The sequence below is a fragment of the Benincasa hispida genome, chromosome 5 (assembly GCF_027475165.1).
Source record: "Benincasa hispida cultivar pf3 chromosome 5, pf3_genome.v1.1, whole genome shotgun sequence".
NCBI classification, from domain to species: Eukaryota; Viridiplantae; Streptophyta; class Magnoliopsida; order Cucurbitales; family Cucurbitaceae; genus Benincasa; species Benincasa hispida.
In genome coordinates, this window is record NC_143482.1 from 7,960,137 (window position 1) to 7,978,179 (window position 18,043).

An 18,043-nucleotide genomic window follows, 5' to 3' on the forward strand; every position below is an offset into this window, starting at 1 on the left:
TCGTATAACAAAAACTCAAATATCTCTTAACGCTTGGTTACTATTCTCTTAACGCTCAGTTAGTATTAGTCGGTTAGAAAAGTTTTTAGGAAGAGATTATTGGTAGAGAAGTTTTTGGGTTTCAGGTCATTTTGTGAAATTTTCCGATAAACATCGTCCTCTTCCCATTTCCTCCCTAGTTTGTCTTCAATTAAAACTTTTATGGCAGGATTAACTTCTTAGCTCACGTCTTACGTTTTCATTTTAATTTGCAGTGAGAGGAGTAGTGTTTGGTTTATTGTATATTCTTCTGAGCAAGTGCATGTGGCTTTTCCCCAATATTTTTTGTGCCTCGGAAGCTACTTTGCGAGAACTATTTCGGTTTTGGATAAGTAAAGATGAAGAAGAGAAACCAAAATGGACAGCCAGACTATTTTGGAAGAAAATAAAATCTAGTTTAAACGGACCTAAAAATGAGGCAACAAAATGACTATTCTACAGCTTTCAACAATGGACTAGTTCACTGCTATATACAAACAGAAATTGACTAAGAAAAAAACAAAAACTTCTCTAATTAATTTTCTTGTCGATTTATCTGTTTGGGGTTCTGGGTGTTTCCTTCTCACATACAATTTACAGAATTCATGTGGGAGGTCTTATAATTTCTCCCAACACGGACAATCTATGTCTGAGGATGCTTTATCTGTTGAATCTGAGCTTGCAAAGAACAACCACCACTATACATTAAAATTTTGTATGTAGGCTCCAAATTTTGTGCCGCCACCGTCTTCCCTGATGATCTTTTCTTTTAATTTTTTCGCCTGAACTCTGTGGAAGAAACGTAATTTTTTTTTTTTCTTTTTTGCCTTAAAACCTTATTTGCCCCCCTTTTTCCACTTTTCCCCCCTTCTTCTTTTGTTCTTTTGCTTCTTTCAATTTCCTTTTTCTTTTGACCTTTTTCTTCTTTTGACTTTGACAACAATTTTTCTTCTTTTGCAGCTTTCTTATTTTCAACCACTACTCTCAAAAGGATATAAGCTCCAAGCTGACTAAACTGTTTCTTAGAATATATATATATTTTTTCTTTTTTCTTCTTGTTAACTTGCAGATATGTTGGCACGCTATTGTACTCCGGGTTCGGATTAATCGATTCATTTATTTAAAATTTTATTATAAAAAAAGGTAAAACATAAATATGAAAAATCTAATTTAATTATTTTTATATATTGAATTAAAATTAACAACTCAATTTCAATTTATATAGTGAGAATTTTCTTTATAGAATGTAAAGAAATTAAAATCAATATATGTATAAATAATTGTGTTATAAGTAATAAAAAATATAAATATTTTAAAGTTAATAATAAATTCAGATTTGGTTAAGGTTATATTAGTTGAACCTATAAACTAACCCAACTCATAAAATTTTCATTTATTTGAACCCAACTCAATCCAAACCGCACGGATTGAGTTGGGTTGATCGATTTTTTCGAGTCATCAGATTTTTTGAACACCCCTAAAATTTAACGTGTTCCTGACTGGTATTTCCTTTATTATGCGTCGTTCACTTCTCCAATAGACGCCAATGCATCCTACGTACCTTGATTTGTTTTCATTACTTTTGAAGACTTATTTCTTTTCAGATTCAAGTGAAAATACATGAAATCATCAAATTTGATCATTTATAATTTTGTGGTTAATTTAAGAAATTGTATGAAAATTTGTAATTGATCCAAAATTTTACATTTTAACTTATAAATAGTTTCAAAAGTTCACACATTTTTTTTTAATAAATTTTTTCAAAGAACCCTACTTTAGCACTTAATCAGCCAAATGCTTAATTCTATTGGGAGCAGCCAAACCGTTAAACATCAATCAAACCAGACAAAATTGGAACTTTATTTAGAGCACAAAAATAAGTAATTAAATAATAAAAGGGTAGTAGCATCCCGTAGCATGTGCACCCCACACGGTTGAATCAAACCTACCCCACACCTAATCTCATTTGCATTATGCTTGCTATTATTTTTATTATTTTCTTTTGAAAAGTACTATTGTTCATTTATTCTCTGTGGTTGAAAGAAAAAACACGATCAGACCATTTTTCAAACTTTATTATGGATTTACGAACCAAACTTCAATTATCAAGTAATGATTTCTGAGTTAAAGCTGAAGGAGAAACTTGTGCAACAAATAAATGGGTTTATTTTGCGTATGTTTTAGAATAATTTTGATAATTTAATATTTAGTAGACCAACGTAATAAAATATAAGGATATTAATTTTTTTGAACGAAACAAGTTAAAGTTTTACTATACATGAAGTGGTTTTGAAGAGAGAAGAGAGTGAGGACCGAGCAACACACTTGAAAATGTTTATCTTCCAATAATATAATGATAATAAATAATATTAAAATTGATAGGATTTCCAAAACTGCATTTCCACATTACAAATATGTTCGATTATTCACATTTTTTAGTTTTACTTTAAGTCTTTACCCCCACAGTCCACAGTCCACGACTACACCCAAAAAAAGGGGAAAAAAAGGAAAAAAAGAACTTTAATGAAATTAAGATGAATGCAAAATTTGTTTCCCATTATGCCCTGGATGCCACGTGTAAGGTTTTGTAGGGCTAGCCTCTCCATTCGTTGCACTGCTGTCGAGGCCTGGTCTTCTGCTTTCCTGCCTTCAACGGGCATGGAGTCTGTACGGGAGGCACCATACAGTTGTATTGCAAGCACAAGGAACTGCTCAGTGGAATCTCAGCCGTCGGATTAATTTCTATGCCAGTCAAATAATTGTGCTGTAAATATAGTATCTGTATATTAGCAGAGAGGAGGCGTTGGACGAAGCAAGCTGGTACCCGACCACTAAACGCATTGTTGTTCAGATACAAATTCTGTACGGTGGAGAAGAATGGGGATATGGGGCCCGACAACTTGTTGTAACTCAGATCAACGGTGGTGATTGAAACGTGATTCACCGGTTCCACATGCCCCGAGAACTGGTTGCGTTGCAATTGAAGGGAGGTGATGGGGAATGTGAATAGACGGCCGGGGATTGTGCCGGTGAACTGGTTCAAGCTGAGGTCCAGATAGTTCAACTGGTCCAGCCGAGTCAGGAGGCGGTCCACAGAGCCACCCAGGCGGTTCCAAGAGAGTGAGAGATATTGGAGGGTGGGGGGAAGGGAGTTTGGACCAAGCCAACCGGAGAGCGCGTTATGCTTCAAGTCGAGACGAGTTAGGGTTCGTGAAAGGAAAAGAGGAAGCGGACCCGTCAGACGGTTGTGGCAGAGAATGAGGTTGGATAATGCGGGTAGCGTTCCGATGGGGCGAGGAATTTGTCCGCTCAGTTGATTGTAGCTCAGGTCCAGTGTCTTAAGCTTGCGTAGGCCGCCGAGACCCGCCGGGATCTGGCCGGAGATTAAGTTGCGGCTGATGGCGAGGAAACGCAGGTTCTTCAATTGAGAGAGTGTTTCTGGAAGAGGACCGTAGATCCGACCTGGAACCACGGAGAACTCGGCCAAGGCAGAGAGCTTACCAATGGAGAGGTCTAATCGACCAATTAAGCCAGGTGAACCAGCCCTGGGGTCTCCAAGATTGAGAGTGACGACCTTGTTGGATTGACAGGAAACGCCGGCGAAATTGCAGGGATCGGAAGTGAAATCCCAGGAAGCAAAAAAATTAGAGCCTGGCATGTCTTTCAAAGCCTTCCGAATGGATTGAAGTGCTAAAAAGTCAAGTGGATCCAGCATTGCGGATACATGCAAATTGAAATTAGGATGAACCAGACAGAGGAAGAGCATGAAAGTGCAGAGAAGGGGAAGTCTGGCCATTGCAATGAGAGTTGGATTGAATAACGTGAAGAAGAATAGCAAATGTGGGTGGATTTTATAGGGGTGGGTTTCAGATAAAGGGAGGATTACTTTTCCGTGAGAATTGAGAAGACGAAAGGAAGTGTAACCTGTGAAAGCTTTTAATGGCGGAACTACAAATCAGCAACTAAGATTTGAAAAGGATAAAGAAAGAAGAAAAAAGAAATTGTGGGTTTGGCTTGAGGAAGAAGCGAAGCTGCTGTTGTCTCTAGTGCCAGCAGCAGCAGCAACACACACACACACACACACTCTCTCTCTCTCTGTCTCCAATGTATTTTATCATTACGACCGGAGGCTTGTTAGAGAAGACGCAGAGAATACGACACATTGCATCAAGAAATGAGGGGCAGTATGGGGATTTTACATTATATTATATTTATTTATTTCCGTAGTTTGTGTTGAATAGGCTTGGTTTGTTTTGTCTGGAAGGGGGAGTACGTGGAAGTCGGAATTACGAAGCTCCCAGAGGTTTGTTGGGAACGCCAGATCATCAGTTCCATAAGAAGAAAAGTGGTGTGTCTAAGACGGGGATCACGTGACCACCCAGTTTCTTGGGTCCATCCCCAAACTTAACCTAAACTCTACGCCGCAAAAAAAGTTAAAAGTTTCACCGTCCATTAATCATTATTTGGACCAACAAAAATTATCACTCTCTTTCACTACACAATACTAGTGAATTTCAACCATTGTGATATATATATACGTATAATACTTGTTCATTATACTAAAAAAAAGACACATATATGACAATAATTATAACTTTCTTATTAGCTTTGAATTTTCTTTTAGTACAAAACTTATATGTATTTTTAAAAAATATATAATTTAATAAGTGTGTCCTTGTCGTGTTGTGTCTTAAATCTTTTAAAACATGGTGTGTTGTCCTATCCTCGTCGTATTGTATCCATGTCTCGTATCCGTATCTGTACTTCTTAAGTCAATTCTATATTAATATACTGGATTCCATGGAAAAATTTTTAGTACTACGATAATATAGAAATTTTTTCATACTACTTTCATTCATTGACGTTTCAAATTACGAATCAGAGTCATTCTTACTACAATTGTATTAGAAATCTTTTTGGATCCCACCTTAATTTTAAAAGCATATTGATGTGACATACAATAAATGGATTAAGGATGAAAAATTTACCATTTAGACTCGATCTTTTTTTTTCTCCTAATGATTTTTGAGTTAAAAAGAAGATAGGAGTGGGACAATCAAATTTTCAACTTTAATAGTTTAACAACTGTTTTATTCTCTATTCAAATGGGTAATTTTCCATTTTAATGCTCTTTTATTTGAAAAAATGTTTATCAAGATATCACTCTCCCATCATTCTTGATGAAGGGGTTAGATCGTAATTATGGATAAAAAAAGTTATTGAGTCGAATTTAGACTTCTCATGTGGATTTATTGTTTCAAATTATTAATCAAGACTACACGTTTTAATTTTACAAAAATTTCGATCAATATTTATAGAAAAATTATAAAAATTAAAAATTAAAAAAATGTTATATTAATAAATAAACGTTTTGTGATTACCAAACAAGTTAATATGTATATTATTCATATATATTTATATTAGTGACATTTTGATGATTATATTTTGTGTTTGACAGTTTTTCAATGATATAATGGAAATATTAATTCACCTCTCATGTCAATGTCGAACCCATGAAAACGTGGAAATATCAATAGAAGTATTGACAATTCGACGAAAAGTTAATACTTTGAATTACACTATAACTCATTCTTTCCTAATTATGAATTACATAAGTTCAAACTTGTTAAGAACTACAAGCCAATATATGTGATCAATATTTATGAAAAAATATACAAATCTTGTTGTGTTTGAATCCATAATATGACGTGTATATTGCAAATAAAATTAGAAAAGATAAAATGGCAGTAATAGTAGGTTATATCGGGATTAAGTATATATCAATATTGTCTGTGGTATTATGGTGTTGCCTATTGTAAATTACAAGCTTGTAATTTAATGAACTGCTATTATGATAAAAATTTAAATGAATGCGTAAAATGAAATAATTATTTTGATGCATGGGAGAGATAAACATAATGTTGATTATAAAGGGAGAGAAGTTGTGGTCCATAAGTTAATATCCAATGAGAAATTAACACAAAAGGGTTTCCGAGAAAGGAATGGTTATGAGTTATATCTTAGCGCTGATTGAGAGTAATTTTAAAATAAAATTGTTAAAATCGCTTTCATTTAATTATTAAAATTAATTTAAATATTTAATTTTACACTTTTAAATATAATTTTAGCATGTTTTGGAGTGATTTTTAAAATGTCAAAAATGATTTTAATGCATGTTTGTAAGTAATTTTAAAATTAATTTTTTTATAATTAAATTCATTTAAAAGGAAATATCTTTAATCATTGTTTTTTTTTTTCATACTATTAATTGATTTTAAAATGAGTAAAAATATTTTTGAGTGATTTTTTTTAATACAAATTGGAGATGAGGGATTTGAACCGAAGACCATTTGGTCCTCAACACATGTAGAGATAGTTTAACTATTTTCGAGTGATTTTAAAAAAATTACAAATATAATCAAGTCGATAGATTTTACCAGTGATATGGTCTATTATTGATAAACTATTTAAATTTGGCCATATTTATAATTTTTTTATATTTGTTAATACTTTAGGTTTAATGTCTATATCTGCGAATCACACCCAAAGATAATATTAACAAATTTAAAATCACCGGTTGACCATGAAACATTTTCTCGTAGGCGATGCAAACAAAAGTGGTGATATTGATGCAATGAAGCAATAGCTAAGGAATGGGGTCAGAGCGAAAGTAATTGTGTAGAACAATTACTCCGTGTGTTGCTAGTGGAAACCACTTTTTACTTTCTTCAAACTTACACAACACATTTTAGAGAGTTTCAAAGGAATGTTACTTGGACACAAAGTAAGAATATTGGGAATTTCAAAGCTCATCTATCAGGTAAAAAGCCCATCCATCATTTACTAACATTATAATAACCTTACAAGGAAAAATATATATATATATATATATATATATATATATATATATATATATATATATATATATATATATTTGATTCACAAACTTAGAAGACTTGGCATTGACAAAGGTCTAAAAAGACTAAAAAGCAATGGAATCACTTTGTGTGAGTATCTAATTCCTTGCAGTAACATAAAGAAAAGGTAAAGATTAAAGAATGGTATATTTACTATTGTTTGTATCCAAAGGGTTAAAAACAGAGAAGGATGAGGATATGTGGAATCCATCAACCAACCTCAACAACCAAATTAAGTTGGTTATAGTTTGGGACCAAGATGAGATTCCAATTTCCATTATAGAAAGCAATTGGAACTTAGATAGTAAAAGTAGTAGATGAAGATGGGCATGGCAAACTATATTGCTAAGGGCACAGAGAATAGTAAAGGGTAATGTCAAGTCACTTTCATACAGCTTCATCATCCTTTTATCATATTTATTTGTCTATGTTTGCTTATGCATGATTTTATTTGATTCCATACCCCGCCCCTCGCCATAACCTGTCGCCACGCATTTAATATCAATACAATCCGATCTAGTAATTGCATCAGAAAATGGGGTCAAACTAAGTAAAATGGTCTAAAGTATAGTTACAAAAGATCTCCGAAATCAAAGACAAAGGAGACATATAACTTAACCAAAGACCAAACATCACTAGGATCCCTCCCCAACCTTCTAAACACTCTATCGAAGCTAGTTATAACTAATTGATTAAATAACACACGAGAGAGTACCATTAAAACTAGGGCGGTTTTCAAATGTAGAAAAATGAGCAACTTATAATATAGCAAAATGTCTATATTTGAAAATATTTAAACCTCGCTACCGAGTATTTAATTTACATAACATGCATTCTGTTGAGCCATAAAGTCTGATCTATCATGGTCAACAACACACTGTAAAATAGTTAAGACTGGTAGCTCTAATGGGGGAATTTATACACTGAAAAGAGACCAAAAGTGGGACAAGTTAACTGTCCACAATCATATCATACAGTGACCCAACGGCGGTACTCCAAGTCTTACCGAACAACTAGGCTAGGACTCTGTTCCATGTAGTATCTAGCCATTCCATTATAGGAACTGATCCACCAGCTTCCACAATATTAAGCAGATAATTGTGCTAGGCTCTCAATTCTTGACTTCCACTCTTTGTTCTTGCTTTTTTCTCCCTCACTTTCAATCTTGAAACTTTTGTTATTCACTTTCTTTTACTACGAAGAAGGAAAGCAAAGAGCAAGAGCCAAAAATAAAAAGCGAGAATAGATTGAGAGAAGTGAGAAAATCTAAATCCCAAGGAGCAAGAGTAGTGAAAGCAAAGGGCGATAGAGAGATCCCAATCTAATCCACGTACACAATGATCCGTTTTGATAATTTCATGCTAATATGATGTAAACAAAAGGTAATAAAACAAGTTTTAAAAAGTGGGACAAATTTCATTTTGGGTTCAAATTTTAGATCATACTATTAAAAGTTAAAGAAGACGAGATATTAGACATTCTCTCATATATTAATTGAGCGATCTAAAAGACAAAATTCAAGTTTAATTAATTAGTGATTAAAGTTAAACAAATCCTGAAGCTTGCTCCTCAGTGCACTTCTTGTAGACATATGAGACACCTGCAGACCTGCATCCAATCCAGTTCCAGATTTGCAATGGTAATCTCCTCCTGAATGTAGAAAATAACAAACCTAAACTTTATGGAACAAGGGATATCTGGGAAGGAATTTGCATTCTCAACAAAACATAACTTGAGACTAACAAAAATTAACCAAACAGAACAGAAAGGGAAAACGATAAGGACAAGACATTAGGCATACAGAAACGAAAATATTCCCCAAATTTTTCAGTCTCAATAAAAATTCTCTAGGACGTCTAAAAAAGTGGGGGAGTGAAGGGAACAGCTGCAATAGTATTCTGCTCCAACACTGACAAAGCAATTAAACTTTTAGCGCATGCATGTGCCAAAATCCTCTCTTAAAAGATGCACAATTCATCATCAGAGCAAACTGTATGTATGGAGAAAAGCTTGCACTAACACTACCTACCACATTGAAAAGAAAAAAAGACTCACATTTCAAGGTTCTTGGTTTCCAATAACTTGAGAAGGCAACGTCTGCACTGCACTAATGTTGTAAACAGAAAAGGAAATCCACGTTATAATCAAGGACAACCCACAAGAAGATGCCATTTCTCTCCATGTCGACGACACCATGTATCACTCTCCCTTGTGCTGGAATACACAATATACAAGCCTTTAAGCCACTAACACTTTCCCTTTTCGAATTTTTTTGTCTTCACTTTGAGGAAAAATGTATGCAACTGAACCAGAGAAAGAATGAAGAAGAAAGCTGTGGCCATGGAAAGGGAAAAGATCATCAGATCATCAAGGGAGTTGACACACGGGGATTAAGGCCTACATCTCCACTTGAGAGCTTTGTTTCTTCAGAAGATTGAATGAAAAGACATCACAAATACAGTCGTAAGCGTAGAAGACTTCACCAAAGAAAAGCCTTTCAGAGTATCCTATTTTCGCCCTTTGTTTAATAAATGTTTTCCTCTTTCCTGATTTGGAGATGAATTTGTTCAGCGCCTTTCTGCTCCTAATAAACTCCTCCACTTCTACCACGGCTTAAATTACAAATTTGGTCTACGTGGAATTTATGATTTTAAAAATGATATGTATAATCATTTTATTTAATGTATCTTACTATTAATAATTTTATTTGATATTTAATGTATTGAATGTATTAAATATTAATTTCAACGTTTTTCAACAGAATTGATTCCTAATTATTCATATGAACTAGCAAATGGATTTTATGAACTTACAAATTATAAGTTCAAAGGATACAAAATCAATCAATTAATAAAGTTTTATACATTAACTGTAGGACCATTATAGACCTAGAGTTACACTCTTATGTATTGTAGGTTTCCGTTTTACCCCACTTATTATACCTTGCACCTTAAGTACCACTAGTCAACAATTTGTTTATGGCCCAATCATAAACCAAATCTTTTCTAGGTCAATAAAAGAGTAGAGACTCATTGTTAAAGTTCTGAAATCAGCGGTTAGAAGTATTTATCTACCTACACTGTATCGGAATAAGGGAATTTTATCTTATGAAATTATGTTTTTAGTTCCTTATTTAGTCTCTTCAAAATGGTAGAGTTGTTGAATCGGCTACTTGGGTCATTTTCTCCTATGTAAATCAAAAGACGAGTATTCACAAGCAGAAGTTCATAACTCACTTAGAAATTGATATCGAGTCGATTAAATATTTGCAGTCTAATATTATACAAACTCATTATATAGGATGTCCCCACTCGTATGTTTCCACTAAAGGAACCGGTAAAGGTCCAGTGCGGAAACGGGGATCAGTCCCAAAAATTATTTTCACATAATACAAGTTTTACAGAATATAACATTATGCATAAACACAAATTAATTGTACAACATGCAATAATAAATTAGGAGGAAATAGGGTTTAGGAAAACTTACCTTGAAGAATTCACAACCCTCTTCACGAATCCTCTTCTCCAAATTGATCGCGATCTAGTAGAACCCTCGAACCAAAAATAGTGTGGACACTACCACAAGAAATACCTCTGTATTCTTTGTAAGAGAAGAGAATCTGCAAGAGGCGTGGACTTTAGTATTTTGGGCAAGGGAGTGAGATTGAAAAGAGGAGAGAGACTGTGGAAAATTTATTGTAGAGAGATTTTTTTTAGACTAATCACATACAAAGTACCTCCTGTAACAAAATCTTCAATGAAGAACAATCATTCGTCAAAAAAAAAAAAAAAAACCGTCCGCTTTCCACATTTTTCTAAGAGTATTGAAGGGAGGGAAGTTATTTCCCTCCCTTTAAATTTAAATTTTAAAAAAAATCTAATTTAAATTATACATTATATATTTATATAATAATAATAATAATAAACTTATTATATAACTATATGTCATATCATATATAACACATAACCTATACTTTTATATTGTATCAAATATAATATAATTTGTAGTTTTAATTCTCTCATTAATGTATAATATTTAATATAAATCTCATTTATACTAAGTTTAATTATATGAATCTAGTTCACATAATTAATATTTGAATCATATTCAAATATTTATTTTCTCTAAAATAAATTTTATATTATAATGTATCAAATATATTATAGTAATTATATCATATATAATTAAATTAAATTAATTTGAATAATTCAAATTAATCCAAATTGATTCTCATTAAATCTCTGTTGAGCTACAGAGGGGACCTCATAAACCTGTAGCTTGAAGCTCTAATAGTACTTGAAAATTTAATTAAATAGTTTAATTAATTATTCAACATCTATTAACTGTCGGATACTCCACTAAAGATCGACAACTGCACTCTTCGTAATACATATATATTTCTGTGTCTATTGGATATAACCAGTCAACAATGTGATGACCCTTCACAAATTACTTATAAGTACAGATAGGTCAAAATTACCGTTTTATCCCTGTCATTACATCTGACTCCTTAAGTACCACTGATCCCTCTAATGAACAATAAGTCATAGTTCAACTATGACCAAATCTCTCTCGGGCCAAGAGACGGTGTGGCCTCACATTGTTTAAGCCTCGAAATTAGCCCTTAAGGGAGCAATTTATCTACTTTCCTCGACATCGGGTAAGGAGTGAATTCCGTCATGTGTAGCTATGTTCCCAACTCTCCAATCAGATGAATCCCCAAAATGGTAGGCTTATTGAGTCGGCGACCTGGTCAATCTCACCCATACAAATCAAATGACCGCCTTCATAGACAAAAGTTCACAACTCCCTTAGGATTCAGACCATGTCACCTATTTTCATCCTGGTGAAATGTAAGTCTCAATTATGAACGACGTTATATAATGAGACTAGTCATTTAGTGGTCATGTCTTATACAAACTTCTTTGTATAGAATACCACTGCTCACATGTCTCCACATAAATAATTAGGATTATATCATTTGTAGCACTTTATAACAATTGTGACATCTATAATATAAAGCGTGCCATATTTATAGTGTCACCAGGATAAGGTATCCAATCTTATCCATCTACTACATACCATTTAGGTTATCACTTAAACATGATCTACCCATATGTCTCTACATACATATTTAAGCTACAGATGATAACCTTGAATGTTAGTTTATTTGTTTGTGGATTTAATGCTACTAAATGTCAAATAAAACATCTCATATTTTATTAAATAAATAAAATATTTGTATAATACAACTACAAACTACAGGACCCTACGAGATTTAGGACATCAACTCCAACAATCTCCCACTTGACCTAAAACTGGTGGGGTGTACAATATAAAAGTCACACTAATATACAAGTACATAAAGCAATAAACTAGGGCATAACATGCGTCCAGTACAAAATATCCCACTTGCCCTAGTCTAAATGTGGCATGTCTCATAGACCCATACTCTGTAGGTGACCCTTAAACATCTTAGCCATGAGGGCCTTTGTAAATAGATCAACAACGTTGTGCTCGAAGCTATCTTCGTGAGATCATATCCTCTCAATGCACAATCTGTTAGATGAGATGATACTTTCGCTTTATATGCTTCTCGCGCTTATGACTCCAAGACTCTTGGAAATTAGCCATAACACCACTATTATCACAATAAAGGTTGATGGGCTTTGACATGTCTGGAACCACTTCCAGATTAGTCAAAAATTTTGTGAGCCACACAGCTTCCTTAGCAACTCACAAGGCCCTACGTACTCAGCCTCCATGGTGGAGTCAGCAATGCACCCCTACTTGGTGCTCCCCCAGACTACTGTTCATTCGTTAAAAGTGAACAGTGATCCTGATGTGAATTTCCTAGAATCCTTATCAGTCTGAAAATTAGAGTTCGTATATCCTGTAAGGATCAAATCCTTAGAATTATACACAAGTATGTAGTTCCTTGTTCTCTGTAGATACTTGAGGATGTTCTTAATGATGGTCTCATGATTAAATCCTAGATTAGACTGATATCTACTGACTATCCCTACCGCATAGCAGATGTCAGGTCTAGTACATAACATCGCATACATTAGACTGCCAATAGCCGATGTATAGGGGATCCGTCTTATTTCCTCAACTTCTGAGGTGTCTTAGGACCCTATTCCTTAGACAATATAACTCCATGTCTGAAAAGAAGTAAACCTCTCTTAGAGTTCTACATCGAAAATTTGACAAGTATCTTGTAAATGTACGATGCTTGAGACAAGACTAGTATTCTGTTCTTTCGATCTCTAAAGATCTGAATGCCCAGAACAAGCTACGTCTCTCCCAAATCTTTCATTTAGAATTGGGTCGTAAGCTAATTCTTAATTTTAGTCAATAGACCTACATCATTCCCAGTAAGTAGGATATCATCTACATACAGAACTAGAAAAGCTATTAAATTGTTGATGATTCTTTTATATATATAAGGCTCATTAACATTTTGACCAAAACCACATTTTGACCAAAACCATAAGATTTGATCGCAGTATCAAAACTTATATTCCAAGATCGAGAAGCTTGCTTCAATCCATAAATGAACCGATTAAGCTTACAAATCTTTTGCTCTTGACCCTGGGTTTTGAATCCATCTGGCTGCTCCACATAAATGGTCTCCTTAAGTTGCTATACAGAAAGACAGTCTTGACGTCCATTTGCTAGATCTCATAGTGATAATAAAAGGCAATGGACAGAAGGACCCGGATAGACTTCAACATGGCAACAGGTGAGAAAGTCTCCTCATAGTCGACTCTCTCAACTTGGGTATAACCCTTTGTAATAAGTCTAGCCTTGAAGGTTTGTATCTTCCCATTAACACTCCGTTTTCTTTTGTAGATCCATTTGTAACCTATATAGGTTTAACACCATCAGGTTGATCTATAAGATCTTAAACAGAATTTAAGTACATAGACACCATTTCGAGATCCATAGCTTTGATCCACCCATCTTTGTCAACATCCTCTATTGCCTTCTTGTAAGACAATGGATCCTCAACATCTCCTGTCAGCTACCATAGCTAGAATTTCTGTTAAATGCATAAAACAGACAGGTGGGTTCACAACTCTCCCACTATGTCGAGGCTCTCTCAACATTTGATGTGGATTTGACCTATTAGATGATCCAACTTCAACAACTCTTGTTGATTTATTGGGTTCTTCAACAACTTTTGTTGAAGGTTCAGTAGTTTCATTGGAAAGTTCACTCAATACAATCTTACTACAGGGTTTATGCTTCTTTATGTGGTCCTCTTCTAAAAATGTAAAATTTGTCGACACAAACACTTTATTTTCTTTAGGATCATAAAAGTAACCACTTCTCGTTCCTTTAGGGTAACCTACAAATAGGCATAATTTTGAACGAGGTTCCAAGTTTTTAGGATTTGCCTCAAGATCTTGAAATGATGTAAACTAACTTTACAGTCATTCCATAATTCCAATGGTGTTATGTAACATTCTTAGATATAATACAGTTCAAAATATAAGTTGCAATATGTACTGCATAATCCCAAAACGAGTTCGGTAAGGAAGCATAACTCATCATAGACCAAACCATGTCCATCAGGGTTCAATTTCTCCTTTTTGATACACCATTCTGTTGAGGTGTACCAAGTGTGGAGAGTTGAGATACAATTACATGTTTTATCAAATAGTTCTGGAATGTAATATAAAAAAACTCTCCACCTTGATCAAATAGAAATATTTTTGATTGTTTTATTTAATGCATTTTCAACTTCAACCTTAAATTCTTTGAACTTTTCAAAAGCTTCAGACTTTTGTTGCATTAAATAAACATACCCATAAATTGAATAATCATCAGCAAAAAATAATGAAATATTCAAACCCTCATTTTGTTCTAACATTCATCGGATCACAGAGATCTTAATCTACAAGCTTTAAGGGTTCTTTGGCCCTATGATCTTTTCTTGTAAAAAGATCTTTTAATCATTTTGCCTTCAAGGCAGACTCATACACAGGTCAAGAATTTTCTTCTGACTCGCTTGGAATTCCATTCTTAACCAATCTCTCAATCCTATTGAGATTGATGTGTCCTAACCTTAGGTGTCAAAGATGGACATTTTCTTTAGGAGAAATTTTAAGTCTTTTCTTTTAAGTTACTGCAGTTTTAAACATTTCAGTGATTAGGAGGGCTTTAGTTGCTAACGGTCTTAGACATATACCAGCTTAACAGAACAAAGATCTATACCATTCTTGAAAATAAACGCTTTATTTATAGAAAAATGTATAGAATAGTTTTTTTTTAATCAAACACTTTACAGAAATTAAGCTCCTATTTAATTCAGGAACAATAAATACATTTTCTAATAAAATATATCTAGTCTATAAAGCAAGCCAGAGTACTCCCACTGCCACAACTAAGACGACGTGCCCAGTTCCAACACGCATCGTCATCTCCCCAGCTTCCAGTTGCCGCTAGGATATAATTTCCTAAAATGAAAAACAAATATGGTTAGTGGCGCTTGAATCAATTATCCAGGTTGAATAATCATTCTTCACTAAACAAATCTCTAATACAAGTAAATCACATTTACCTTGCTTGACTTTCTTCTTTTTTGCCAAGTATTTGGGATAGTTCCTCTTCCAATGTTTCTCATGGTTGCAATGGAAACAAATTCCCTTTTACAGCCTTGGCCTTCTTGCCCTTCTAGTCAACAACTGGTGAGGTAGTTTTCCCCTTTCCACATTTCTTCTTCTTCCACTTTTTGGTACTGGAAGAAGAAGACACTCACTTAGTTCCATAGGACGATCCTCTGTAGAACTTCTTAGAGGACGAGGCAACATTTTCCTCTCCCTTTTGTTCCTTGTTTTTCGCCAATGACTGAAAAGTTTGTAGCTTATAGAGCAAACTGGTCAGGTTGTATTCAATCTTGTTCATAACAACATTACTACGAAATTGTAGGAAATTTTCAGACAAAGATTTCAAGATGAAGCTAACCTGACTTGCCCCATCAATGACAGACCCATTCATCTCCGCACATTGAAGTTAACCATCATGTGTGTTCTTTAACAGATGTCCCCTTTGCATATAGGCATTGAAGATGTGTTTTAGAGTGTCATGCATGAGTTGTGTGGACGGTTGTCCGAACATCACCTATAGGGACTCCATGATTTCATGAGTAGTGATTATGGGCTCATGTTTCTTGGCCAATCAGAAAGACTAGCCAAGATATACGCTTGGGTCTTCTCATTTTCACGTACCCATCACTTATATGTCTCTCAAACGTTTCAAGTGGCGTTTTGAGCTGGTACAGGAGGATAATCCTCCATAAGGACAAATCTAAGGTCATCGATGATTAAAATTGTGTTGATTGTATTTTTTCATGTAGTATAATTTTCGCTAATAAGTTTGTCGGCAACAAATAAGTTTAGTATAACGAAAGTCATAATGTAATTTGTTGAAACCATATAGTTTATTTATATTAGTACTCCATGCATTAATCCATTTGCAAAAATCAATCAAATTTGGCAAAATAATATAATGCACTCTAAGTGACATCTACTTTGCAATGATGTTTCAGTGAGACAGGATAAAAGACACGGTAGGGTAATCAGGTGCCCATTCACTGAAATGAGACTACTCAACCAATAGACAGAACAACTCCTTGTTACTGTAACTATTAGTCACCATTGTTCGGGTCAGAAATTTTTAAACTCGCTTAACATTTTCTTGTAAGTGTAACCCCTCATTTTAGATTCTAGAGTTTCATCCCAATGAGTCAACCATAGGAAAAAATCGATTGGGGCAAAAACTAAAGCAACACTATCCATTTTTGGAGTTTGAAGTAAAGAATTATGCAAATGTCATCCGTAGGGGGACACAAGCAAAGGTGTCTCGAGGCTGAGGATGAAACTTTACTACAAACTAATGAGAGAGACAGTGAGATGTTTTGACACACGTCTCGCTCCCACTTACTATAAACACTCTCTCCATTCACCTTAATATTGACCTATACAAACATCATCTGTAGAGGGAAACAAGCAAAGGTGCCTTGAAGCCGAGTATGGATCTGTCGGTGTGAACTCTTAGGGAGAAATGTGAAAAGGTAAAATGAATTATCATATACCCCATTTTCCTCCCACTGAGTGTTTTACTTAGAGTTATTTAACTTAGGAAAATCCGGCTACTGATTTTAACTAAGTGATTGTTTAATTTGTCCAGTAACACTTACTTTGGATGGTTAAACAACTTTGATTAATATTTATTAGACACTTTAATAAACCTCAATCAACCATTGCATGTTTGTAGCAAATCCATCTAATTAACCTTTCCAGGTAAGTTTCCAAGTAGGGATGTTACGTTTCTATAACTTAAATACCCCAGCCTAGAGAGAACTAGCCTTAGACAAAAGGTCCCTTATGGATACATTTGCTACAAATTTAATCTTTTGATTAAGTACCAATTTAATCCTATTAGATTGATTAAAAGATTAAACTTAATTTCTAATCTTATTAGAAATCTGATCTTTGGTCTATGTGAATCATATTTTAAAACCATTTTAAAAAATAATTTTAAACTAAGATTTGCATGCAATTCTGAATTATTGATTTTAATTTTTAATTTTATTTAATTATTATTTTTATAAAATAAATGAAATAAAACCATACAATTGCATTCATTGACACACTTAGTAAAAATATAACCATTATAAAATTATCTAAAGTAGTGTCATGCTTCATGTAATTCCATTTCATCACTAACCATATAACATTTATATAATAAAGTAATGAAATAATTAATAACAAATACATCCATACATACATTCAACTATATATTATAACACTTATAGTATAAATGATGCATGACTATGTTATTAATGCATGCAAACATATACTATAACACTTATATTATATGATGCATAAGCATGCTAGAAAATTAAATCATGCAATTATAAATTATAACATTTATAATATAAATGATGCATGAATAATGCATAACCTATGATGAGATTTTTACTATATGAAATATATTATGACATATATAAAATTAAAAATAAATCATATATAAAATGCATAATTTAAAACAATTATTGGACTGGGATTGGACTTCTAAATAATTAATTAAATTAATAT

General features: G+C 33.7%; 1 protein-coding gene and 1 long non-coding RNA gene across 2 annotated transcripts; both read right to left on the reverse strand.

Annotated features, from left to right (window-relative positions):
* Positions 1-2,343: 2,343 nt before the first annotated feature.
* LOC120077105 (uncharacterized) lies at positions 2,344-4,518 on the reverse strand. Its single transcript, XM_039030980.2, has one exon. It carries the CDS (start codon positions 3,812-3,814, stop codon positions 2,612-2,614), a length of 1,203 nt encoding a protein of 400 aa, XP_038886908.1. The 5' UTR covers positions 3,815-4,518; the 3' UTR covers positions 2,344-2,611.
* Positions 4,519-8,354: 3,836 nt separating this feature from the next.
* LOC150035886 (uncharacterized) lies at positions 8,355-9,435 on the reverse strand. The gene is made up of 2 exons (XR_016529673.1): positions 8,991-9,435; positions 8,355-8,585 (listed from the first exon to the last, which is right to left on the reverse strand). It is a non-coding gene; the product is annotated as an uncharacterized LOC150035886 (long non-coding RNA).
* Positions 9,436-18,043: the final 8,608 nt, after the last annotated feature.

Excerpts from the sequence above, each read along its gene's own strand:
- LOC120077105 (XM_039030980.2), bottom strand. The coding sequence starts at position 3,814 with ATGGCCAGACTTCCCCTTCTCTGCACTTTCATGCTCTTCCTCTGTCTG.